The sequence below is a fragment of the Aythya ferina genome (assembly GCF_964211825.1).
Source record: "Aythya ferina genome assembly, chromosome: 7".
Lineage (NCBI taxonomy): Eukaryota > Metazoa > Chordata > Aves > Anseriformes > Anatidae > Aythya > Aythya ferina.
Window position 1 is genome coordinate 5211209 of NC_140302.1, and position 24414 is coordinate 5235622.

General features: G+C 56.4%; 1 protein-coding gene across 3 annotated transcripts in view; it reads right to left on the reverse strand.

Annotated features, from left to right (window-relative positions):
- The window catches only part of CDH23 (cadherin related 23), a 129035-nt gene that overhangs the window by 29099 nt on the left and 75522 nt on the right, over positions 1-24414 (reverse strand). The window contains exons 12-32 of one of the 3 annotated variants that reach the window (XM_084525093.1): positions 21291-21440; positions 20980-21138; positions 12874-12938; positions 12425-12662; positions 12222-12327; positions 12014-12141; positions 10700-10772; positions 10403-10519; positions 9303-9415; positions 8281-8388; positions 6963-7152; positions 6455-6600; positions 6095-6314; positions 5824-5976; positions 5242-5355; positions 4469-4617; positions 3076-3136; positions 2808-2956; positions 1916-2051; positions 1422-1810; positions 1227-1328 (exon numbers count right to left, since the gene is read on the reverse strand). In XM_084525093.1, coding sequence (XP_084381219.1) covers positions 1227-1328; positions 1422-1810; positions 1916-2051; positions 2808-2956; positions 3076-3136; positions 4469-4617; positions 5242-5355; positions 5824-5976; positions 6095-6314; positions 6455-6600; positions 6963-7152; positions 8281-8388; positions 9303-9415; positions 10403-10519; positions 10700-10772; positions 12014-12141; positions 12222-12327; positions 12425-12662; positions 12874-12938; positions 20980-21138; positions 21291-21440 — 3066 coding nt within the window. Of the gene's footprint in view, positions 1-1226; positions 1329-1421; positions 1811-1915; positions 2052-2807; positions 2957-3075; positions 3137-4468; positions 4618-5241; positions 5356-5823; positions 5977-6094; positions 6315-6454; positions 6601-6962; positions 7153-8280; positions 8389-9302; positions 9416-10402; positions 10520-10699; positions 10773-12013; positions 12142-12221; positions 12328-12424; positions 12663-12873; positions 12939-20260; positions 20543-20942; positions 21139-21290; positions 21441-24414 lie in introns of those variants that run through there. The other 2 variants (XM_084525090.1, XM_084525091.1) reach the window with 2 other exon arrangements.

The window sequence follows — 24414 nt, forward strand, 5'->3', positions numbered from 1 at the left end:
GCTGCAGAGGAGGAGGAGGGAGGAAGAGGCAGGAGAAAGACAGCAAGCACTCGAGCATTGCGCTTTGCATGCCGGAGGTGACAAAGGAGCGGGCTACCTCGGCCACAATTAGCCGCAGGAAATGCTCTCATCGCCCGGGCAATTACAGACCCACACGGCCGCACACAAACGGGAGAGGAAGAGCCTTTCTGTTCCCGGGGCTCTATTTATGGGGGCCCCCCAGCCCCCAGGTGCGGCGGGGCTCAACGCCACGACATCCCGGAGGAAGCCCGGGGCGAGCCGCTGCGGTTATTGTTGGCGATGAATGGAAACCAGGGAGCGGGGAGCGTGGGGAGCACGGCGAGGGGGTCCCCGCGGCTCGACGTCTGGGACTGGTCCTGCCCCCCCTGAGGTGATGCTGGTGTGATGGACGTGCTGCTTACCTTCTGTCGGAGGGGAAGCAGAGAAAACAAAGAGGAAAAAAAAACAAGAGAGTGGTGGTGAGGAGTCGGGCACGTGTCTTCCAGCCCACCGTGGGGCAGGGTGGGCACGTCCCCGTGGGGCTTTAGCTAATCTGTGGGAGGCTGGAGCAGGGGGCAGCGAGGCCACCAGCACCCATGAGCTTGGGAATGGCAACTGCGGCCTCCTTGCTACCTCCTTCCTCCAGCATCACCTTCATCACCCCGATACGAGGTCTTAAAACACAAGAACAAGCTGCTGGCTTCGAAACCACCCCCCTGCCAGGGGCCCAGGTGTCCCAAACTGGCCCATTTCTGGTTTCTGTCCGTGCCAGCCCAGCCGCCGGTGCCTGCCTGCGCCCCGTGTGCCACCCGCTGCGGCAGCGAGATGCAAATCACCCCCGCTCGGCTGCCTTCGAAACTGCCAAATATAACACTCCCCATCAGCACAAACCGCGGGGAAGTAGTTCGAGGCCCCCCAGATTTACCTACGAAGGGTTTAGTTTGGTAAGAGATCTGCAAACCCTACTGTTGTCTCGTGTGTGCGTGCGCGTGTGTTCCGAGAAATATGACACTGTGATATGCAGAAGATAAAATGCAGTGGCCCGTGCTCATGCAAAAGCAGGGTTTCCCCCAAATCGGGGTTTCCAGACCCTACTGTTTGCCTGCGCGGGTTGGAGAAGTGCAGGGTACGGGAGTAGAGCTTGTACGAATGGGCAACAGAGGGCACCGACTTGATTTTGGGCATTCCCAAAACCCGGGCAAGAGGGGGAAGATGAAGCCACTCACCACCGTAGAGTCAACCTTCGGCCCCCCGTCATCAGCCACCACCGTCAGGGTGTAGAAATCCCCCTTCTCCCGGTCCACCTGGCCTTTGACCGTGATCACGCCCTGCCGAGGGCAAAGAGCCACGTCCACCACCTCCCCGAGAGCCTGCGGTGACCAACCCAACCGAGGAAGACCACGCTGAGGAAGACCACTCACGGTGACGCCGTTGATCTTGAAGAGGGACAGCGCCTGGGCGTTGGTGTTGGGGTCGAACTTGTAGGTGATCTGGTTGAGGTTGTCGATGGAGCGCGCCTGCACGCGGAGCACCTCGGAGCCCAGCGGGATGTTCTCCACGATGACGGCCTCGTAGCTGCTGTTGGAGAACTGCACGGCCTCATCCAGCTCATTCAGCAGGCTGACGTACACGCTGCAGAAGCCCTGGTTGTTGGGGGGCGCCTGGTCCGTGGCTGAGACGTTCATGAGGTAGCTGGTTTTGGTCTCGTAGTCCAGGTAGTCGATGGTGGTGATGAGGCCGGTGCTCTCATCGATCTCAAACTTCCCTTCGGCGCCCGACAGGATCTTGTAGCTCACCAGCCCGCCGTTCCCTGGGGCAGGAGCACAGCGAATTGGGACCGAGCACCCCACGGGGGCAGGACCACCAAGGCTGAGCCCACCCCATGGGGTTTTTGGCCCCGTGCCCAGCTCCCTACCAGTGTCTCGGTCCGTGGCCCGCACCACCGCCACCGAGGTCCCGATGCCGGCCGTCTCCCGCAGCCCCAGGCGGTTGTACTGCCGCTGGGTGAACACCGGCACCTCGTCATTGACGTCCTCCACGTAGACGATCACCTGCAAACCCCCCCAAAAAAATGTGGGGGGAGGGCACGGTGAATTCAGAGGACCAAACCCGCACGGCACGAACCACCGGGTCCCCGTCCCCTGCCCGTGAATCCATCCCCTGTAATTCCAGGACAATTTATGATCCCCTGCCCCAAACCTCCCCGACCAGTGGCCCTGCACTGCAGGAGCGCTGCTGGCTTCGTGGGAAACGTGCAGAGCTCACGGCCAGAGGGTCAAGCTGCCTTTTCTCGCCTTTCCCCAGGGACAGCCTCGCTCCTTCTGCTTTCCGACTGGTGCCGCAGGCTCATAGCGCTCAGCCAGAGCCTGCCACCAGCTCGGTGGGTCTAAAAATAAATATGGTGTGACCAGAGGGGTGGGATGGTGGATCGAGTTTCGTGGGAACCCCTCCTGGAGGAAGGAAGTCGCTGTTTTGCTGCTCAGGATTGTTACAATTAGGCCCTCTCTAATTTAACTAGGTGCTTGGCCCTGTGGTTTCCAGCATGCCGAGGCACTCCGCAGCCCCAGTGCACCCACATGTCACAGGAAAATAAAATAAAATAAAAAAACAACAACACAACAAAACGCCCCCACCACCAAAACCCTCTTCTCCACCCACGGAGACTTTCCGTCAGCATTTCCATGCCAGGTCTCTCGAGTTTCCTGCGCGCCTGCCTCCGCTCGGCGAGGGCTGGAAATTACTGCCGGCTGCTGCAGCACCCCTGGGGGCTGCCGAGAGCACTCCAAGCTCAGCCCCGGGCTCCGTACCCGCACGGAGCTCCGCATGGGGCCCTGCTCCGTGTTGTAGGCTTCCACCTCCAGCACGTGGGACGAGTTCTGCTCCCTGTCCAGGGGCCGCAAGCCGCGCATCACCAGCCCGCTGCTGGGGTTGATCCGAAAGTTGTGGTGCTCGTTCCCTATGGGGGGGCGAGGAAGAGACAGCGGTGGTGCCCCCCTGCTGCCCCAAATGTGTTCTGTGCAGCGCCGAGGTGGCTCCAGGAGCATCCTGCCCAGCCCCACATGGAGCTGGACTTACCCCTGACGATCCTGTACCACACTCTCCCGTTCACACCCTCGTCTGCATCCGTGGCTTTCACCTTTGTGAGGAAAGAAAAGCAGGGGGTGAAGCTTGCAGAGCACAGCCCAGCAGGGTCAGGATGGGCTCAGGGTGAGCCTGGGGACCTCAGCTGCTGCACAATGGTCCCCTCTGGTGTCCCCGAGCAACACTGCAGTCCCTTGCCCAGGGACACCGCTTCCCAAAAAGCATCCAAGCCAAGGAGCTTGCTGCTTGCAAACCATCCGGGTGAGGACGCCCAGGCTGTGGGCACACCATCTGCCACCCACAGAAAAGCTATCGAGCCAGCCCAAACGGTACAGCTAGGAAAATTTAGGAGAGGGAGACCAAGCTTTGCAGCATTTTGTGCCATTCCCTGCCCTGCTGTGCCCCGAAAACTGCTCCCGGGCCCTGCGGTTTTGGCTGGACGTGGTTTCCTCCTGCGTCACGCAGCGAGCGATGCTCGCCTCCGCTGCTGCAGCATCTCGCTTTCCACCCAGCTCACCCCTGCTGGTTCTCTCAGAGTTTCCATCAGCAATTAAAGGCATTTAGCTGAGGCCTTCGGAACAATTTTTTTTTTTTTAAATATTTGACTGGGGGAAGCCTGGCTGCCCCGTGGATGGCAGAGGCACCAGCGGACCCATGCCCCCATGGCCAGGTGCTGCTCAGCAGCCAGGGTGGCAGCACGGGTGCTGCGGCTCTGCCCAAAACCTGCTTCAATAAACAAGCTGCAGGAGCAGGTAAACACGCCTGTGGCTGCACAGAAGTGGCCTTTGGAAGCTGGCAGCCACTGCTGGCTTGGACACAACACTCGTTTCTGCTGGCAGAGCATGCAGCAGCCAGCGGGAGCCTGAAGCACTTACAGAAGTCACTGGGAAAAGGGAAAAGTGGTTTAATTCCTGCAGGGAGGTTCCTGCTCTCCTCCTGCCCTGGGATGCTGTGCTTTGGGACCACCTGTGATGCCCTCATCCCGTGGGAGCAGGGACAAAGCTGCTGGGAGAAGGACTTGAGGCAGCAGGAGCCTTCCCAGGCTGGAAGGCAGGTTGGAAGGGGTGCTGGAAGCCCGAGTGAATGCCCACATTCATTAAGGGTTGGCTGAGCCATTCAGCCCTGCCCGCGGCTCGCTCAAAGGGGAACAAAAAGCAAAGCAGGAGCCCAAATGCTCAGAGCTCTCTTTGCATGCACTCTCCTCCCTCCCTGTGGAAATCCCTGCTCTCAGCTCCTTTTGGGAGGCAGATGGGAGGCAGCTGGCCAAGGGACCTCACAAACGCAGAGGTTTTCTCTCCCCCCTCCACTAAATAATTGGGGTAAATTCCTTATTTTTCTCCCAGTCCTTGGGAGGAAGATCCTCCCTGGGGAAGGGCGAGCCACATGCCTGCACGATGCTGCTGGCAGCCGGGATGTCCTCGGGGACGCTGGCTTCGTAGCTGCTCTGCAGGAAGATGGGGCGGTTGTCATTGACATCCAGCACGGTGACGAAGACGGTGGCAGTCCCCGTGCGACGGTTCCCCGTGGGGCCGTTGTCTGTAGGGGGGAAGAAAGTAGCAGGGGGGTTTGGTCACCACCACCTCTTTGCACGGGGGGTGCCCAGCCTTTGGCAGCTCCACCAGTGCTACCCTGGGTGTCTGTTTCGCTGGGAAATAGGGGACAGGCCCTTAGGACAGGCAGCGACCCCGTTACCAAGAGGGTTTGCAGTTTAATAGGGTGCTTTGTGCTGGAAGGGGCTGCTGGAGGTGAGGGGTTGGGGAGGTGGGCGCGGTGCAGCATCTCTGTGGCACCTGCAATGCTGCACCCACAAGATTTCCTAGCAGGCCACTTATTTCTCCACTCAAAAGGGACACCAAGCCTTCTGCACACAGGCACATCATTATAAAGCTCTGGGGACGGTGGCCAGGATGCCTTTGGTGCCCATGCCAGGTGGCTGGGGACGAGCTGGCAGGCGCTGAACCGCAGCCTGGCTGGGCATTAGGGGAGCGATGCTGTGGTGCTGGGGATAAACACAAAAAAGAAAACCCCAGGACCAAGGGATGAAGTGGCTGTCTTCTAAAATCATGGTGGGATGAGGGCACGATAGAGTACATGGGCTGTGAGGTGCTGACACCAAGCACGGGCGCTTCAGAGGTCACAGGGACTGAGAGAAACCCTCACCGATGGCCTCTAGGATCAGAGCGTACGACGCCACCGTCTCCCTGTCCAGGCTCACGACCGTCCTCACCACCCCGTCCCTGAAGCCCACGCTGAATTTGCCATCCTGGTTTCCACCTGCAGCAAGGAACAAGGACCGGGATGTCATCCTCACCAGGGCAGGGTTAAAAAAAAAACACCCCTGATGCGACACATCTGGGATGTCCCGGCACAAACACGCATTGCTGGATGCCCTCCCGGCAGCATTAAGCTTTAAGCTTGTAGGGGATGCTCAGGGGGAAAAGGTTTGCAAGCAGCAGCCCACCGAGAGCCCCTGGCAGAGCTGGAGCTGCAGTGGGGCTGTGCAGCAGAGGGCGATACCGCCCCAGTTTTGGGAACGCGAGCCACCCCGTGCTCCTAACCACCGCGTCCCAAAAGCTGGGGCTTTCCCCTAAACTTCACCCATTCCCCACGCTGGGTGCAAGAGTTTTGAGCCCAAAACATACCCAAACCTTTAGAGAAGCTCCCCAAATCCCCCCGAAAGCCAGCCTGGTGAAAATCAGCAGGAGAAAGGCTCCCCATCTGGGTGAGCAGGGGGTGACATACCTGTGATGAAGTAGCTGAGCTCGGCGTTGAGCCCGACGTCGGCGTCCGTGCAGTTGAGCCGGACCACCTTGAAATCCCGGGCCACGTCCTCGGGCAGCGACACGTTGTAGACGGCTGGGAAGAAGGTGGGGCTCTCATCGTTCACATCCAGCACTGCAAGAGGGAGAGGGGCTGAGCGTCACCAGGGCTGCAGCCAGCTCCCCAAACCATCCCCTTGCTGCACCGAGCATCCCGGAGCATCCCCTTGAGGATAACCCACAAATTTTGGGACCTTTGACGGTGAGGGTGCTGGTGGAGCTCTTGGAGGGTGCGCCAGCGTCGCTGGCCACCACCCGCAGGTAGTACTCGGCGATCTTCTCCCGGTCCAGCACGGCGGTGGAGGTGACGAGCCCGCTGGTGCTGTTGATGAGGAAATCCATGCGGGGCATCCCCACCTGCATGCGGTACGTCACCCGCCCGTTGGGGCCCTCGTCCAGGTCGATGGCCACCACCTGCGGGGAGAGGACGGAGGGAAGGGTGAGAACAGGGGACAAGGAGTGCCATTTGTAAACCCCGAGCCTCGGAGATGCCAGCTTGGAAAAAAAAAGGGGCCTCGAGGCACCACGGGGAGCGAGGGGTGGGATGCGCCCACCTGGAAGACGGAGGTGCCGGCGGGAAGCCCCTCGGCGATCTCGGCGGCGAAGGGCAGGTTTTGGAAGGTGGGGTCGTTGTCGTTGAGGTCCAGCAGGTTGACGAACACCGTGGCGCTGCTGGTGGCTCGCAGGGGCGGCCGCCCGCCTGCAGGGGAACAACGGGGCAGGGGGCGAGGTCAGTGCCTCCTGCCCGAGGACGAGGTCCCCACGCAGGGAGAGCTCCTCAGGGGCAGGCAGGATGCTCTGTCCTTAACCCTGTCCTCCTGGCAGCACGGATGGGACAGCGCAGTGCCAACATGGGAAGGGGCAGAGGTCAGGTTAAACGTGACCCCTGCTCTTCAAAACCAGCTGGAGACGTGCAAAGGGCAAGCAACAAGCAGCAGTGCTACCATCCTCCTCCAGAAATTCCCTATATTTTCTGCTCTTCTGAGCCTGAGACTCACGTGCCAGGTCCCAAGGACCGCCTGGCTCTGTCCCTGCCCTCAACACCCGCATCCTCGCACTCACAGTCGGTGACCGACACCACGATCCTGCGCATCAGCTCGGCCTCCTGTGGGTTGGGGTTCTCGCGGTCCAGCAGCACGCCCGAGGTGCGGATCTTGCCGCTGGTGCTGTTGAGGCTGTAGAACTTGTTGGGGGGGCGGATGCTGTACACCACCGTGCCGTTCTCCCCCAGGTCCGGGTCCACGGCCACCACCTGGAACACGGGAGAATTAAAACCAAGAGGCCGGCGAGGATCCAGGGCTCTCAGGTGGGGCTTCGCTGGTGTCTGGTAGCGTGGCTGAGCTGTGTTTCCATGACGCCTCGCAGGGACTGTGCGTCCCCAAGCGCTGTATTGAATTTCACCGAAATTGTCTTGCAAGCCCAGCAGGTGCTGGCATGGCAAGGGAGCCGTGAGCATGCAGCAGCCGCTGGCTTTTTGCTTTTTAAATAAAGGCAGCTAGAAATAGGCACCCTTCAGAAAAATAAAATAAAGGGGACAAGGAGGCGTGCTAAGGAACTTGTGCTGCTGCAGAGGAAACGCTGGAAGCAATTCACTGGTGGAGTTCCCCTCCACGCCGGATATCTGGTGCTTTGCTGTTCCCTCCGTGATGTTTTAATTACCGGGGACATTTCCATAAAAACAAACTCAAACCCAACTTCATTGCACTTTTAACTTTCCCAGCTCCTGCTGCTCATCCCAGCTGAATTCCCACCGTATGGGTGAGAGTGATTAGCTCCCAGCCGCTAATTGGGAAGTCCATGTAAGATGACCACAGTCCCCACAGAGGTTCTCTGCCACCCTTTGAAGACGTGGGGAGAGCATGGGGGGACCTGCAGGCTCCCCCAGGAGGGGCTGGGGGCTGCACGAGACCCCATGGAGACTTGACACCTCCCGCCTCGCCTGCCAGACCTTTTGGTCCCCTCCTCAGCAGTTTTCTCTTGCAGCCTTCCCCATTACAACATTTTGTGGATTCTCCTCACTTTCCCCTCATTTATTTTCCGTTTCGTGCCCGTCATTTTTCTCCCGGCGTGATGGAGTGCAAGCCTTGTGCTCTCCTTCTCTTTTATTTCACCAGCGGGATTTGAAAGGCTGTAAATCAATGTCTTTCAGAGAGGTCCTTGAAGGAGGTCGCAGGCGAGGCTAAGAAAAGGAGGACTTGGCCAAAACCCACACAATTGGGGGAAAAAAAAATAACCCCAGCAGAGCGGAGAAACACACGGGGTGGGCAGCGAGCAGGAACCTTAAGGATTGACATCTGCAAGGCTTGGGGAGGAAACCTGGCCATGGGAGGAGGAGGAGAAGAAGGAGGAGGCATTGTCGGCTGCCTCCCCATGCACGTACCGTGGTGACATCCGAGTTGGGGGGGGTCATTTCCACCAGGTTGATGAAGTAGGGCTCGTCCTTCCACGTGGGGTAGTTGTCGTTGATGTCTAGCAACGTGATGTTCACCTGCAAGGCAGAGCTCAGGCTCAGCTACCGCCACATCTGCACGAGCACTAGGGGTGGTGGTGGTTTATTTTATTTTTTTTCCTTGCCCTAATTGCAGCCTGTGTTGCACAAAGCCTATTTTTTGCCTTTCAGTGAAGGTATCAGGAGAGCATCCTCCCATCTGAAAGGGAACCCAGCACCCCAAGGTGTGTCCTGCCTCTGGGATGCTCCATGGGGAGCTTCCAGTTTCCAACCCGGATCCTACCCCTCCTGATGGTCCTCAACATGGTGACAATTATTTCAGGGAACTCTTTGGCACAACAGAAATGTTCCTCTGTTCTGTGGGATATCTATCCTACAACCCAGCCAGGCATTTGGGGAGAAGGAGAACCCAAACGTAATGAAATGCTCCAACATGGAGCCATAGAGATGGGTCCTCGCCTTCTGACCTGATATTTCCAGAGGTTTTTAGAGCCTCTTTTGCAAACGAGAGGAACATCTGCGAGGGGCAAGGCAAAGCCACTGCCAGGAGGCTCCAATCTGCTGCACAATGTCCCACACCTCCACCAGACCCTTGCGAGGAGCCCACGAATCAAAGAAGCAGTTGGAAGCCCTTGATCCAGGCAGTGTGTGAATAGCAGTCATCAGGCACAACTAAGCGCTCCTGCAGGCTCTCCAACCAAGCATTTTCTCAAGAGGCACTGACAAAGGGAGCCGTGCTGCTGGAGGAACACGCTCCTGCTGCCACGATCGCGCGGAGAGATGGACATGCAAAGCACTAGAAGGTCAAGTGGCGCCGCGGTACGTGGCTGGCCGGGATGGAGAGCCTCATTTCCAGACCTACACGCCCCGGGGAGGCATTCTGCATGGGCTGTGGGCTGCAGGAGAGGCACCAGGCTGTCCTGGGGAAGGTCCCGGGACCAGCCCGCACTCACCATGGCAATACCCGTCTTCTGGTGGTGCCCCACGCCTCCGTCCACAGCCCGGACGATGAGGATGTATTCGGATTTGGCCTCCCGGTCCAGCAGAGATGTAGTCGTGATCTCCCCTGCAACCAGAGGTGATGAAAGGGATGGGGGACGTTGTATGGTCACTTCCCACCTGGGGCTTGGGGAACAGCAGCACCAGTGGAAAAGGGGAGGCTCCAAAATGGAGACAGGAGGGGCCCTGGAAGGGGTTTACAGGCATCATCCTGTAAATACATAAAGATACCCATACCTTCCCTTCCTCCTGGGGGCTAGGTGCTGTTTTGGGCTCCCCAAACCCCAAAAGAACCTCTTCTTCACGCAGTGCCCAAGCTGCTCTACAGAGGCACTGGCACACCATGGGAGGAGCTCATCCACGCAATGATTGGAGGGGCGAAACTAATCCCGGCAAGGGAAATTTGCAGGGCTAAAGGTCTTCCTAAAATACATCTGCCTCCAAACTCTCATGGCACCGACTAATTCGTGCACTGAAAAAATTAATCACAGGACAAGTGGTTTGAGCGTACAGGTGTCGTAATGATGGATGGCTCCTGCCCACAGACTGGCACCCAGCTGAGCTCAGCCTTGTAGGACAGGCTTGGAGAGCCTGGACTCGGAGCCCTGGTGGATAGCTCTTGGCTTCTCCGATGTCCCAGGACACACCATCAACACCCCTTCCCTCCTTCCTAGACCCCCTTGTGGAGCTTCAGTTGGGGATGCTGGACAGACGGACAAAAGGAGCTCCTTGCTGCAGTGGTTGTAGCTTTGTCAGCATTCCTGCCCTTAATAAATCAAAAAGATACCCACAAAGGGGGCATTCATTCATTAGACCTCTGGATAATGCAAGCCCTAGCAGCCAAACTGCCAGCCTTTTCTCAAGGTCCCCTGGGACCTTCTGCTGGTGCCTCTCCCAAAACCTCCCCGGTGACCCAACCTGGCCTCTCCCTTACATCGTGTTTCTCCTAAGCAGGCTGCTTGGGAAGGAGCTTGGGAAGGGGGAAACAAAAGGGAAGAAAACTGGGGGGGGAAATGAGGAATGGAGAAGAGCGAGCACACGCATGGAGGCTCACCTGAGCGAGCATTGATCCGAAAATGAGAGGAGCCCTCGAGGGAGTAGATGATCGACTCCTGCCCGTACTCCCTGGACCGGTCCAGGTCCGTGGCGTTGAGGAACAGCACGGTAGCACCTTGTGGGGGGGGAAATAAACAAGGGCTGGAGGAGGCATCCACCCCATCACCCTGCCCCCCAGCACCTCAAGCAGTCCCCCAATGACTGAGGGGCTCCCCAAAAGATTGTCATGTGCCCCAGGCTGGCTGTGACACCCCCACGGCCCCAGGGGCTGCCTGGAGAGGAGCATGCCTCATACCTGCCATGATGTCCTCCACGACGGCTATCACGTAGGAGGGCTTGCTGAACGTGGGCGGGTTGTCGTTCTCATCCTGCAGCAAAGACAAGGGTGAGAATTTGGCTGAGAGGAGAGAGCTGAGCTGGGGATGGTGTGAGGGGCTGCTACGGGTGCAAGATGCTCCCGCATCGCAAGACCAGCTCGTGGGGGAAGGCGCAGAGGGCTGAGCACCAAATCCAGCAGCACAGAGAGGTGAGGATGGAGCTGCTGGGGTGTTAAAGCACTGCTGCAGGTTTTTGTTGTTGTGCTGGGGCTGCTCCAGAGATGTTTTCTCAGGCTCAGCTGCTCCTGCTGCCACCAAACTGGATATCAGAGGCAATTTCACGTGCCAACGATGCCCATCACACTGTAATTAAATTGCCATCCTCTGCTCCTGTTTCTGGAAGCAGGTGGGCTTTAGTCAGCCAGAGCATCACCCAGCTCTCCCCGCCGGGGCGAGGAGGAAATTGCAACCATCCCCAAGGCAAACCAGTGAAGGGGAAGCTGGAAACGGAGAGACCTCACCCTCAGAGACCAGTTTAGGTGGGTACAAGCCAGGGCAGCTGCCACACCCTTTCATTAGCAGTCCTGAGTTAATCAGGCCGTGCTCAGCATCACGATGGCACGGTGAGACAGCTCCTGGGGAGGTAGGGGCTCATTTCTGGCCAGCTCTCCATCTGGGCAGGGTTATGGGAAGCCCGCTGCAGGACAGGGTAGGTCCCTCGTCCCGCATGAAGCCCAAAAAGCCTTTCAAAAAGCTGCCTGCCCCAAGCGGGGTGTCAGTGAGCGAGGCAGAGGCTTATTAGTGCTGATATCTCCCCGGCTCCCGGCGCCACGCGCGCTATTAGTTCTGACTCGGCGGCTCCCGCTACAAAGCGTATTGTCCCCTAATGGGAGATCTACAAGGCGAGTTTGACTTCTTTATTAAAAACCAACAACCAACGGAGGAAAAAAAAATCCCCTCCCTCTTCACTTGCTATTACTCTGCCTTTTCATGGCTCTTTTTTCCTGAAGTGCCGTTGTCAAACGCTTCCTCCTCATTTTCTTCCTATTCTCCCCATTATATATATATTTTTTTACCCAGTTGAGAGAAAACCCCTTTGGTTGAGAGGCACAAAAGTGATGTCTACTTGAAAGCCACTGGCAGACAGTCAGCCAGGAGGCAATGACCAGTAGAAGCGTGCTCTTTGGGTAGACGTGTTCATGTTGAGCAATGTGGGGGCGCAGGGGTGTCCCTGGCCACCGCTGCCCCCCGTGGGGGCATCCCCCATGGGACATCCTTCACCTCGTACTTACAAACACCTCGATGGTGACGGGGACAGTGCTGTTGAGAGGCGGGTTGCCGGCGTCCTTGGCCATCACGGTCAAGTAGATGACCCCGTTGGCGACCTGCTCATAGTCCAGGGGGTGGTTGACGCTTATCACTGGAAGGAAGCAAGGCTTGGTGCTCAGCACTGGGAAGGATGGGTTGGGGACAGCCCGCTGACGCCACCTCGGTGCTCACCTCCATACCCTTCTGACACCGTGATGTCGAAATACTCGCGGAAGGCGGACGCCTGCACGATGCTGTAGGTGATCTGGTTGTTGGGAGGCGAGTCCTCATCGGACGCCTAGGTGTGACGGGAGGCAAGGGGTGAGCACGGGAGCTGTGCCCGGCCCCGCGAGGAGGGATGGTGGACGGGGACCTTGCCCCTGCTCGTCCCTCACCCGGAGCCGGACCACCTGGGTGACGGAGGGCTCGTTCTCCCGCAGCGCCCCCAGGTATGCCTCCTTCTGGAAGGTGGGCACGTTGTCGTTGACGTCCAGGATGTTGATCCTGGCGCGCCCTGCTGTCTCCTCCCCGCCGCCATCCCGGGCGATGATGGTCAGGGTGTAGCGCTGCGTGGTCTCGAAGTCCAGCCGAGCCGTCAGCAGGATCACGCCCGTGTCCTTGTCCAGGGAGAAACTGGGGGAAAAAAGGGGGCAAGCCCTGCTGACCACACGCTGGAGATGGGGAGATGTTAGCCTGACGGTGGGACGAGTGGCATGTGCTCAAGGCAGCACAGTGCCTTTGTCCAGGTAGGACACCACGGGCATCCCAAATTTGCCACATGAGCTCTCGATGGGGTAGGAGGGGTTCAGAGCATCAACGTTATCCCGGTGGCTCAGCCACTTACCGGTCGGGGTCATCGCTGAAGAAGTAGCTGACTTTCCCATAGGTGCCCACGTCATTGTCAGTTGCCTAAAAAAAAAAGTTAGTTAATAAATGAAGCTACATATGGGAATTGCACACACCAGCGGCTCCATCACGACTCACGGAAAACCTTCATTTGCATTCTTGCCTAAAGAGGGTTTGTGTCTCTGCCAGGTGGCCTGCTCTGGGGCGGGTCGGTAGATGCTCAGCCCAGCCAACCCTCCACCTCCTCCAGCAGCATCCGCAGCAGATGCTGCCTCCAACATCCACCCAAAATGGGTGTGCAAGCCCAAACTTCTTCTTCCTTCCCTCCCGACCTCCCTCGTCTCTCTGCCCCCCTTGTACGCTGCTGCTGAGCACCCAGTGGAGCTGGGGATGGGGACCTTTGCGCTCTTTGGGGGATCCTCAACTGGCCACCAGCTGGAGATAGCATCCCTCCAGCACTCAGCACCATCTCCAGAGACTCCACTGGTGGGGACTGTTATGCCTCCTGACTTGCACCGACATGCTGAGCTAATCTGGGAAGCGCGCATGAAATACGGCAATTCGAGGCAGACGAGAGTTTCAAGAAAACAGAGACGAGAGCTGTCTGCTGCGAGCAGCCCCCTTTCCAGAGAGGAGAGTCCAGCAGAGAAATTCTAATCAGAAAGCCACAAAATATGCACGGGAGAAGAAGGATGACCTGGGAAACACAAATCCTGCCAGGCTTTGCCACAGGAAGGCTTTGCCTCCGGGCGAGGTGTGAGAGACTCGGTGTGCCAGCTCCAGAGGAGTGAGGCGAGATTTATGTGTGTTTTAAAGACTCTTCTCTAATGAATATATAAAATATGCATGAATGGAGGCAAGAAACAAGGGCCAGAAAATGTTATATTTAGATGAAGGAAGTGGAATATAAGCCCCAAAATATACCTCCCCCCCCCTTCCCCCCAGTATATTTTCTAAATTGAGTCCTGTCTGGATTACTTAGACACCACCAAGCCTCTGAAAAAGCAGGGTCAAAGACACATTTTATGTCCAGATACCATCAAGAGGCTGTATTTTAGGACTGGCATGGAGCACAACCCGCTCCCCAAACCCTCCTGATTTATCGGCAGCCTTGGGTACCCTTGCCAGCAGAGCAGGAGTTTGAGCTCATCTCGCTGCCCCCCCATCTGCCATGCCAGGGGGTGAAAGTGTGAACACTCACCCAAATTCACTCATTTTCCCCCCAAAATGCTTCCCTACCCTGGCTGGTAAATCGTTGCTGCTTCGCGCCAGCTGAAGCGTGTCCTGGTGGAGCTGACCTTCCAGCCCGACCCATTTTGCTGATTTTCCTCCCCACCGCTCAGACTTGATTTCTATTTGTGCACGCTGGACTCAGCCAAACACAGCAAACCTACCCAAATCCACCCTGCCTGCAGCCATCCCCCTTGAGCCAGCTGCTCCTTGGAGGACACTGGTGGAGATGCCCCTTCCCTTGGGCACCTCATCATCACCTGGGACCTCAAATTTCCATCCAGGATTTTTCCCAGGCTCTATGTCTGTGCTCACAGCCCTAGGTCCCATTAATCCCTGACTGCTTGGGACAAGAAAGGCATTTTCCACGCACCTGGATCGGCCGGTGATGAGATAATGATTTACAGGGGACCTGCCAGGACCACAAAGCACAGGCAAAACTAATTCCCTTCATTTGGCCCCGTGCGATTGCACTTGTAAGTGCTTATTGCAGTGACAGACAATGCCGGGAAAGTGTAATTTTCTGCTGCTGGGCTAAAAAAATATAGGGAAGGAGGAAGGTGAAGAGAAGGTCAGAGCAAAGCTGCGCGGCACGCAGGGCCAGCAGCCCTTGGTGATGCTGCTGGGCCAGATGAAAGTGCCACCAAGGCAAACCAAGGCACGGGCATAGTGCCAGGTGGCCTGATTCTGCCCCATACTGCTGGGTGAGCTGAGTTAGCTCCGTTTGCACTGGAGAAGGTGGGAGGTGGTCATGCTCAATGGCTCTGTTGGTGCTGAGCAGGAGGTGATGTACTTGCCTGCAAGAGGGAATATGTAAAAAGCTCAAGCCACGTGCGTTAGACGTGTTTAATTTTGGATCCTTGCGCATTTCTGCATTACCAAACTTTTTACCTCTAAAGGGCAGAAAAGATGCTCGGATGCTCGAACCCACCAGAGTGGTAACACACGCGTTCTTGCAAAGCAATCCTGAGACAGAACGAGGAGAAGAGCCAAAATCCTGATGGTTTTGCAGGGCTTTTTGTAATGTTTCCCTGGAGATCGGTCCCCTCCGGCACCCAGGCCAGGGAGGAGAAGCATCTGGCTGGAAGTTTCCCTGGGCTCTACCTCAAGCAGCCGTCAAATGGCTTTGGCGGCTGCTCGCCTCCTGCCCGGAATAATAAAAGGGGATTTGCCCGCTGGAGCCTGCAAAGGGCAGGATGAAAGCACAGGTCCACAGCTGTCCTTTCACAAGCTGTCACCGGCGCAGAGCTTTGCTCAAAACCACATTTACGCAGTGCAACTCGGGGAGAGTCCCGGGAAGAGGCAGTGGGGATAACCCGCAGGATCCTCCGCAGGGATGCTGCAGGTGATGCCGACCCAAAACACGCAGCCCAGACCTCTGCCCCACAAATATTTCACCCATTTCCCCTTCACCCTACGAGCTCCCCCCACATACATCCTTCCCCACCCCACCAGGCGAGCGGCTCTGCCCTCCTGCACAGATCCGCGGGAGAGGGCACGCCGCGCAATTTGTTCGGGAAACAATGGCAATGTTTGACATGTCGTAAGGATTGATGGAGCAGAAATTTACATGGGAGAATTCATTTTTAAACAGCTCCACGGAGCCCCGGCGCTTCGCTGGTAATGGTTTCGACATTCATCATCCGCGCGCCGAGCCCCACTGAACGACTCCGCAAACTACCCGAGATTAACTCTGCTCGCAGCAGCTCGGCGGGATGAGCAGGGATGTGCTTAAAGAGACAAAAGCCGTGCACGCCGGTCTGCCGACCAAAAAAAATGCAATAATCCACCAAAACCTGCCGGAGGGGGGAGAGGAGAAGCCCATGGTGGAGTGTGTTGCTCCTTGTTGGGGCTGAAGGATGAGCAACAGAGGGTCAGTACCCAGTGGCTGCAAGGCAGGGGTGGCCAGAAGCCCATCAGAAGGCTGACTTGGGTCTGTCTGGATGGGGATGGGGATGGGTGAATGCTGGGGCTCCCATGGGCTCCCCAGGAGCGGGTCACGGCTCTGCCCGTGCTCCTCTGCTACCTTTGTTTCCCGGCCTCATCCCCCCTTACCCTGCACTCAGAATCCAGGAAATAAAAATTGATGGGGAGCAAATTGCTTTGGCCAGGAGCTCGCTGCTTAAAAGAGTCGTAGCAGGAAAGCAATTACCCGACGTCAGAAAGCTGTCAGGGCGCCGCACTGACCGGCCGTGATTCTCGCCTGCCTGCCTCACCGGGCAGGCACGGGGACAAGGGGCTGGCAAGGCAGCATCCCCACTCCAAATATCTGAGCCACCCCAGCCTGCTAAGGAAACCAGAGGCTCTTCTAAAATGCCAGCCCTGGCCTTCAGAGCAAGGGAATAGCAGCCAAGCCCTGGCTGCATCCTGCATGGTGATTTGGGGCACAAAGGAGGGAGAGATAAGGCGTGGAGTTGCCACGAGAAGTTACCACCGGGCTGCAAAGCCGGATGGAGGAAGCTGGTGGAAAACCTGCTTAAAGCACCGGCTTCCCAGATGGAAGCTGCTTTTTCCCCAGCCTGGCGGGAGGTGGCAATCAGGCAGCCGTGATTAGGCGCGACGGAGGGATGGAGGCGAGGAGTGAGCGGGGAGATGCCCAGCTGCCCCGAGCAGGGCTTCAATCGCCGCTAACGACCCCAGAGGGCTCTGGGGGGGGAAAAAATAGCCAATCAACCCCCCTGGGAACAGCAGAGCCTTCCCCACCTCTCCTCCAGGCTCCTTGATTGTGTTTTCTAACAGCATCCCTGCAGCAGCAGCGCCTCGCTGGCCAGGTTAACACTTGCCTGGGCGGCCGTGCTTTAGTGGCCGGAGAGCACAGGCTCAGCCACGAGCCGAGGGACACTCTGTGCTGAACCCTGCCCTTTAGCACAAGCCCCAGACACGATATTTTGCCCCCCTGTCCCACCCAGAAGGTGACACCAAGCCAGCCGAGGTGCCCTCCCGGGTGGGTTTTGCCAGAGCGCCGCGACAGAGCCAGGCGCGAGTCCCCCGCTAATGAGCCGTATTGATTTCATATTCTCCTGTTGTCCGCCCAAATGGCAAGCGGCACGTCTGATGGATTAAATAACCACACAATTGCCTGGCTGACATCTCAATCACCGCGCCGGTAGGTCGCTAATGAATTTTACGGCCCAGCAAAACGAGAGAAATTAAGGTCAGAGTCCGATGCAGGAAATATAAATCCCTAGTGAGCTCTGAAACATTCCCAGCACCCCCCCTGCCTGCAGCCCCATCTCCCTTTTTAGTTCAATAAGGGGTAGCAAGCCGAAAATGCATCCCTGAGAGGTGGAGGCACTTCTAGAGAGACCAAGGGAGATGCTCCTTGTTCATCCCGAAGAGGAACATGCTCCAGGAGGACACCTCATTCCTTCCCCAAGGACCCCAAATGCCACCTAAGCCTCCACCACACAGCATGGAGCATTTTAGGGGCTGCAGAGCCTCGGTTTTGCCGCTGTGCCTGTCCCTTTTTGGGGGCTGCGGTTCCTTTTTTGCCACCTCTGCACTTTGCAGCCGCGCATTTATCCTGACAGCTCCATCAGGACGCGGCGTGGCTGCGAAAGCTGCAATAAGTGTCTCTCTCCTCGGCTGTCATGATTCCTATTCCACCCCATTTCGGTCTTACGGATTGATATTTAGATTAAAGAGATAAACACAGCCAAAGAGCACTGGGCCCTGACAGCAAGACGAGGACTTCAGATCCGTCAATCACGCTGCTACCTGGAAACCTCCTCCTCCCTTTCCCTGTATTTACAGAGCCGAACCAAGAGGAATATTTAAAAGGAACAAGGAGTGTGAGCAGGTTTCTTAAAAAAAGGGGGCAGGCACAAAGAAGAAAAGCCGCTCATGTTTAACTTTCCAGGCAATTTGGAATCGCCTGCTTTGATTATTTAACTATTTACTGTTTCACGTATGTGCTGCTCGCCTCTCCTCGCGCAGATAAAGGATTCAATTTTCTCCTGAGCACCGGGGAAATTGGACGTGATTTCGCTCTGTTTAAGCACAGCTGGAGCGGGGGCACACGGGGGGCTTGCGAACAACGGGCCTGACAAAGATGCTAACAGGGAGGGCTGGCGCTGACATTCGCCCCACCTTGTCGCCTCCTGTCCCCATCTGCAGGCACGTGAGCCTTGCCCGGGCTCTCACCCCGACCCGCTAAATTCCAAATATTTCCATGGCCCTGCCAAAGGCTTCCCAGCAAGGATGAGCTGCCCCAAAACAGGTCCATCCCTTGCCTCTATCCCACAGCTGGGAGCCCAGAGGAGGGAGAGGGCATGGGGCAGGCTCTGATTGAGAGAGCGATTTGCATGTTAAATAGCTGCTTATTGACATCCAGGCTGGGAAAACCACATTATTACTTTCCTGCTGCCTGGCGTTCACGGCTGGGTGGAAAGAAGGGAAGGGAAATCAGGGCGGGATTGATTTTCCCGTCCCCGACGCGAGGCCGAAGAGAGATCGAAGCAGCGGCAGCCAACTGACAGCTGGGTGGGGAAGGAGAGAAACTTTGCCAAGCAAATTAAAGGTTGCTTAAATGAGGAGAGTAACGGAAGGTTAATTAGCACATTTACTTCATTAGGCTCTTACTAACAAGGTTTCTCCCAGGGAAGCACGGTGGCAAAAGGGGGGAGTTGAGGCGAGGTCTGGGGGCTGCTGCTGAAGATCTACGGGGAAAGTGAGCCCAAAGCCTCAAACCCCACCATCGGGGGGTGTTTTAGTGCTCTGCAAAGCCTCAGCAGCCCCTCGGATGGTTCCTGGGAGCTGAAGGCTGTGGGGAAGCATCACCAAGCCCAGCATGCCAGCTGCATCCCTTGTGGGGACCAGACTGGGGTGACCAGAGGGCTTGGAGAAGTAGGATTACTTCCCACGTTTCCCCAGAGAACTGTTTTCCTCCAGGCCCTTCAAGGCAAATGAGAGGCATTGTTGTGGTTAAAAAAAAAAAAACAAGTTCCTCACTGTTTGTTTGGGTTTTAACGATTTTGGTTATCGGAGCTTTTCAGGAGGGCTTGGCGGTGCAGATCTGTAGGATACGAGGAGCTTAAGGAGACCTCCCGCCCCTTAATTCCCACCTCCCACTGCCTCATCTTACTGCCCTTCCCCATCCCTCCAGGTCTAACAAACACAGCAGCAAGTGAGCAGGAGACGTGTGCCCACCCCTCTGAACGCACAGGAGGGGATGCTGAGTCCCCCGCTCCTCTCCTTGGAAGCTCGGGGTCTTGGTGGCCCTACAAGCGAGGTCCCACAGCTTCTTCCACCCCAAAAAGCTTCTCAGCTGAGAGATCCCTTCTGGTGCCCACACCCCATGTCCCAAAGGAGACCCAAAAGGGTTGTCCCCAACCCCATCAGCATGATGAGAGGCTCAGGGCACCCAACAGACCTCTAGGGCTGGGAAAAAAGGAGCAGAGACCTCCGCACCCATTGGTCACAGCCCCGCAGCTTGGAGCAGGGGGAATTCATCCTTCCCCACAACAGATTTATCCCCTTGTGGTCCAAGAGCATCCCTCTTACCAAGAAAGCCACCAGCTGCGCTCGGCCAGGGGTGTCAGGCACCCCGGTTAATTTAGGGTGCAGCATATGCTCCTGGCGCCTCTTGCTCCCGGAGGGCACGAAGTTATATACCGGCTGCCTGCTTGCTCAAGAAGTGTGAAATTCTTTCCCTGACCTTTACTGTAACATTATTAAAAGGTTTCATGGCCAGTTGTTTCAGAAAAAAAAATAATAATATTTCAATATCTGTTGGTAGCTGGGGCAGAACTGGGAGAGGGAAGTTTGGGAGGGAAGAGGCTCAGGCACGGGTGGGAAACCAGGGGGGGGCTTTCCCTTGAAGCTGGACCCTCCAGATGTTCCCCTGCAAGCAAGCAGCTCCCTGAATCCGTATGATAAATGCATCTCATGGATGGAATTAAACAGATGGATGGATGGATGGGCAGGGAGAGGAGGGGATGCGAAGCGGAGAACGGAGAGCAGGCAAAAACCTTAGAGGGCGAACAAGGCTGAGCGATGCTGGAAGGGACCTGGGGGTGCCCAAGGAGCCTGGGGGACACAGATCTGACCCCACACCAGCAAAGGGAAGGGCAGGGAGCAGGAGGCAGCAGCGGCTGCCTGTTCCTGGGGTTGTTCCACGGCTGATTTATAGGGTAACAAGCACAGTTAGGGGCTGAAATGCTGCGGAGACGCGTGGCCGTTTGTCACTGCAAACGGAGTCTCCTTTTGCCCATTTTTTTCAGCAGTGGCATCCTCATGTCCAGCATCCCTGCGGTGTCTGGGACGGTTTGGGAAAGCCACATCCCGCAGCAGGAGGAGGAGGAGCCTGAGGGCTGTGAGAAGTTTGGGATCAGCTGGGAGGGCAAAGCTGGATTTCAGTGCTAATTGCATCCATTCTGATTTATCACGGAGGATTCAACTCCTGGCGGTTTTGCGTGTGCTCCGAAATGCTGGCATAGCTGGAAGTTGGGGGAAGAGGAGAGGCAGTAACAACCTCATTGTTCAGCGCCTGATGGCCTGACTAGCTCAACATCTGCTTGAAATATTAATAACTGTCAGATGGGAACAGCTCGGGGGCTCTGTGCAGTTTCACACCATCTGTTTGTAGAGTAAACACACTTACACACCGAATCCTTTTGTCAGGGCTTTTCTTCTTGGGATGGGCAGGCAGCTATGGAGGGGCCGCGACCGCTTCACCCCAAAGCATTGCATGGCTTTTGGTGCTCCTCTTTGGGATACTTTTTATCCCAGAGGAGCACCAACAGCACCACTCCACATCACTTTGATCCACCCCATCCCACGCTCCGCGCCCTGCTTTCCCCGTCCCTTCCTTGGCTCAACAGCCCTTGAATTGCTCACCACCTGTGGGATTTGCATCTGGGATGCTCCTACTCACGTGGACCTGCAGCACGGTGGTGCCCACGGTGGCATTTTCAGGGAGGCTGACATTGTAGAGGGGCTTGCTGAAGATGGGCCGGTTGTCGTTCTCGTTGAGGAGGTTGATCTTCACGCGCGCAAAGCCGACGTGGTCAGGGATGCTCTCGTTTGCAAAGAGCTGGGTGGGGAGGCAAGGGGAGAGTTGGAGCTTCTGCAAAATTACCCATTAAAAAAAAAATGCAGAAAATAACTCCCTCCCACTTTGCTCTAGCCAACCTCAATGGTTTACACCTCATCACCCTATCCCTCACGCCGCCGTCGTGGATGTACCGAAAACTCGTAGCGGGGAATGGTCTCGAAGTCCAGCGGCACAGCCACGCGGACGCGGATGTCCGCCTTCCCCTGGATGGAGGTGGGCGAGATGATGAAGTGGTTGGAGTTGTTGCCCACCAGGTAGACCTCAAAAACGCTGTTTGGGCCCTGAAAGGGAGAAGAGGAAGGCCAGTTACCCGAGGTGCACAGCTCAGCACCAGCCTCAAGAACTCCTTGTTGTCTTTCTTTTTGATGCTTGACCACCGAGAGCTGCTGACCCGAGCAGCATCCCTGCTCGCCCTCCTCCCCGCAAAACCGTGCTGCATCTCCTCCACATGTCCTGTGCCTCTCCTGGGGTCCCTGCGGCACGCAAAAGCCCCTTTTTGTGGCAGCGAGATGCAAGGGATTTGCTGGGAATCCAGCGAGGAGCGTGTTAGTTGGAGGCGCGAGATAAAAGTTGCAACATCAAAAGAAACCCAAATGTTTGCAGGGAGGGAGCAGGGTGGATTAATTCCAGCTGGGGAAGGAGATCAGTCTCCAGATACCTGCCGTCCCTAATTACCAGCCTCTCCAGTGCCTCAGTCTCCCCATGTGAGGTCTGGAGAAGGGGAGAACATCAGCCTATTGGGGGGGCTGCTGCGAGGTGCCGTTCATACATTTATGCCGCTGTTTATTTTTTTGGTTTCAGCCCCCATGCTGCTTTTCTTGCTCCTGGTTCCTGGAGCTTGCGAGCCCCCTGCGGATGGCTGAAAGCAAATCTGAATATTCAAATTGTTATCAGCTGCCCAGCAGAAGGGGCCGGCTCGGCCCGCGCTGCCACCGGTACCCAGCTCCGGAGATTTTTTCTGCACGCTTCTCAAATCCCTCACCCCCTTCCTCCCGGCCACCCGGAGCGAACAACGGGGCTGAGATGCCCAGGAAGAGCAAAACAAGAGCTGCTACCCCAAGCACACAGGGGTCCCAGAGGGCTCACGGTCAGCATGGCAAAGGACACTCGGGCACAGCACAGGGTGCTTGGGCACAGCACTGGATGCTTGGGCGCACCGGTCACAATGCTCTTTTCCCCCCCCATGGATAAAAAACCTAACGCCGATTCAGCTAAAGACAATTGCAGCCGCCGTTGTGCATAATTATCACTTTGTTGCCCGTGTGTTTGCTCCTCAGAGCGTGTAACAGCAGCCGCATCGTGGCCCCGCCGCCGCGGTGCCAACATCAGCCCTTCGTGCTGATACCTGGCTTCTCAGGGGCTGATTTGTCCCAAATAGTGCTCAGCTGACCAGCACCACACGTGGGAACTGGGAACCCCTCCTGGCTGATCAGGAGGCCAAAAATAGCTGCATCCACTGTGCCAGCCCAAGGTAAGGGGGTTTTGGAAGCGTTATCCTTGCTTTTTCACCCAACATCACACTGGCTTCATCATTCGTGCTCCCACCCACCTGGGGATCCCTCTGCCCTACAGCTCAGGTAACGTTTCCAAAAAGGACAGCCTGCCTTTGTGAAGCAGCATCGCTCTGGTTTCCCTCACAGACACCTTCTAGGCAGGGGCAGAAAGCCAGGGAGTGCCTAATATCTCTCCTTCTGGCATGTTTGCAAAGAAAGAAAAGTGCTAAGAGTTCAGCAGGGGTGGGGGAGGACAGAAAGCAAAAAAAAAAAAAAAAAAAAAAAGAATAAAAAAAATTTAAATGCAATTAGTGCCTCTTTGTATGGCTTGGCTACCTTGTGCCTGGTTCTAGCTAGGCAGAGACAAGTAATGCTTAATCCTTCCTTTGAAAACATAAAGAGGGCTGTTCTCTCCACCTACTTCAAGGCATTTCACTCGAGTGCTCTGGATAGCCTCCCTCCGCTGCCAGCTTGGGCTGCCAGCACCCACCGCTCGCTCCTAGCTCCTGCTGAGCACCCACTGCTCACAATGCATCCACTGCTCGCCCTGCACCTGGGCACGATGGCACCAAACCCTGATGTCTCACTGGCCACAGGCACTGCTCCCCTGCATCCCGCAGGATACTTGGAAAAAATCATTCCCCAGCCTCATACCATCCCAAGCCTTTCTCCTTGTCCTCCATACACCATCAGCCCTCTCCCCTTGTCCGTCTGTCCGTCCCAAATGTCAGACCTGCTCACCCCCCCGCCCCAGGAGCTGCCTTCCTTCCCCAGGTTATCTCCCGAATTCCACACACGCCTGCACAGACGGGATCAATCCGAGGCTGCCTCGCCTCCAGCTTATCTCTGCTCCAAATGATTGATTTTCCCTCTTTAAGGGTAATTTGCTGGTGAATTCCATGTATTGCAAAAACCCCTGTGAAATCTAATTCAGCCCGACTGGCAGCTGGCACTTTTGGGAGAGAATACTCGAGCGCCGTCAATTCCCCCCTACAATTCCTGGCTGTGTAGATCATATTTATAGTGCGCGTGCCTGTCATATGCATATATATGCTTGGGATGATTCATATATTGCACCTGCACATGCATGGGCACATACCGTATCCGTATGCAGCTCCCCGATGCAGCTTTGTGCCCCGAATATTGCGGATTCTCGTTGCCTGAATTTTCTTTCCCTTCTCTTTTTTTAATTCTCCATCTATCTTCCTTAATATGCTTATTTTGGGGGAACTTTTTAAAAATTATTTTAAAATGTCAGCCCGTCATACTCGTGCTCTCCACGGTCTCTGCCCTTTTCTTCCTCTTCAATCGACCGTGGCAAGGAAAATCGAGTGAAAGCCATGGTGGGAGAGCTGGTTTCTCTGGCGTGCCACTTCTCTTAATACACTCCTGTGGTTGCAGTGATGCTGGCACTGCGAAACCTTGGGTGAAGGAAGCTAAACTGGGGGATGCCCTGGACACAAGGTGCTTGCAGAAGCCACGGCTTCGGCTGGACCTCTCCAAAAATCCCACCCCGAGCATTCAGCATGAATTTCATTTCTCCATCAGCAACTTGCCAGCTAAGCTGGGTAGCCCAGGGTGTCAATCTGCTGTCGTGCACAGGATTTATTCGTCCCTGCCAATCTATCACGTGTGTGAGAGGAGAACCCAGCCCCCGTAGGAGAACACAGCCACACGTCTCCCGGAGCATCCCGTCGAGCACAGCTCGGTATAAATGCTGGGAGACTCTCACAGATTTTCATAAACAGCTCTCAAACGGCTT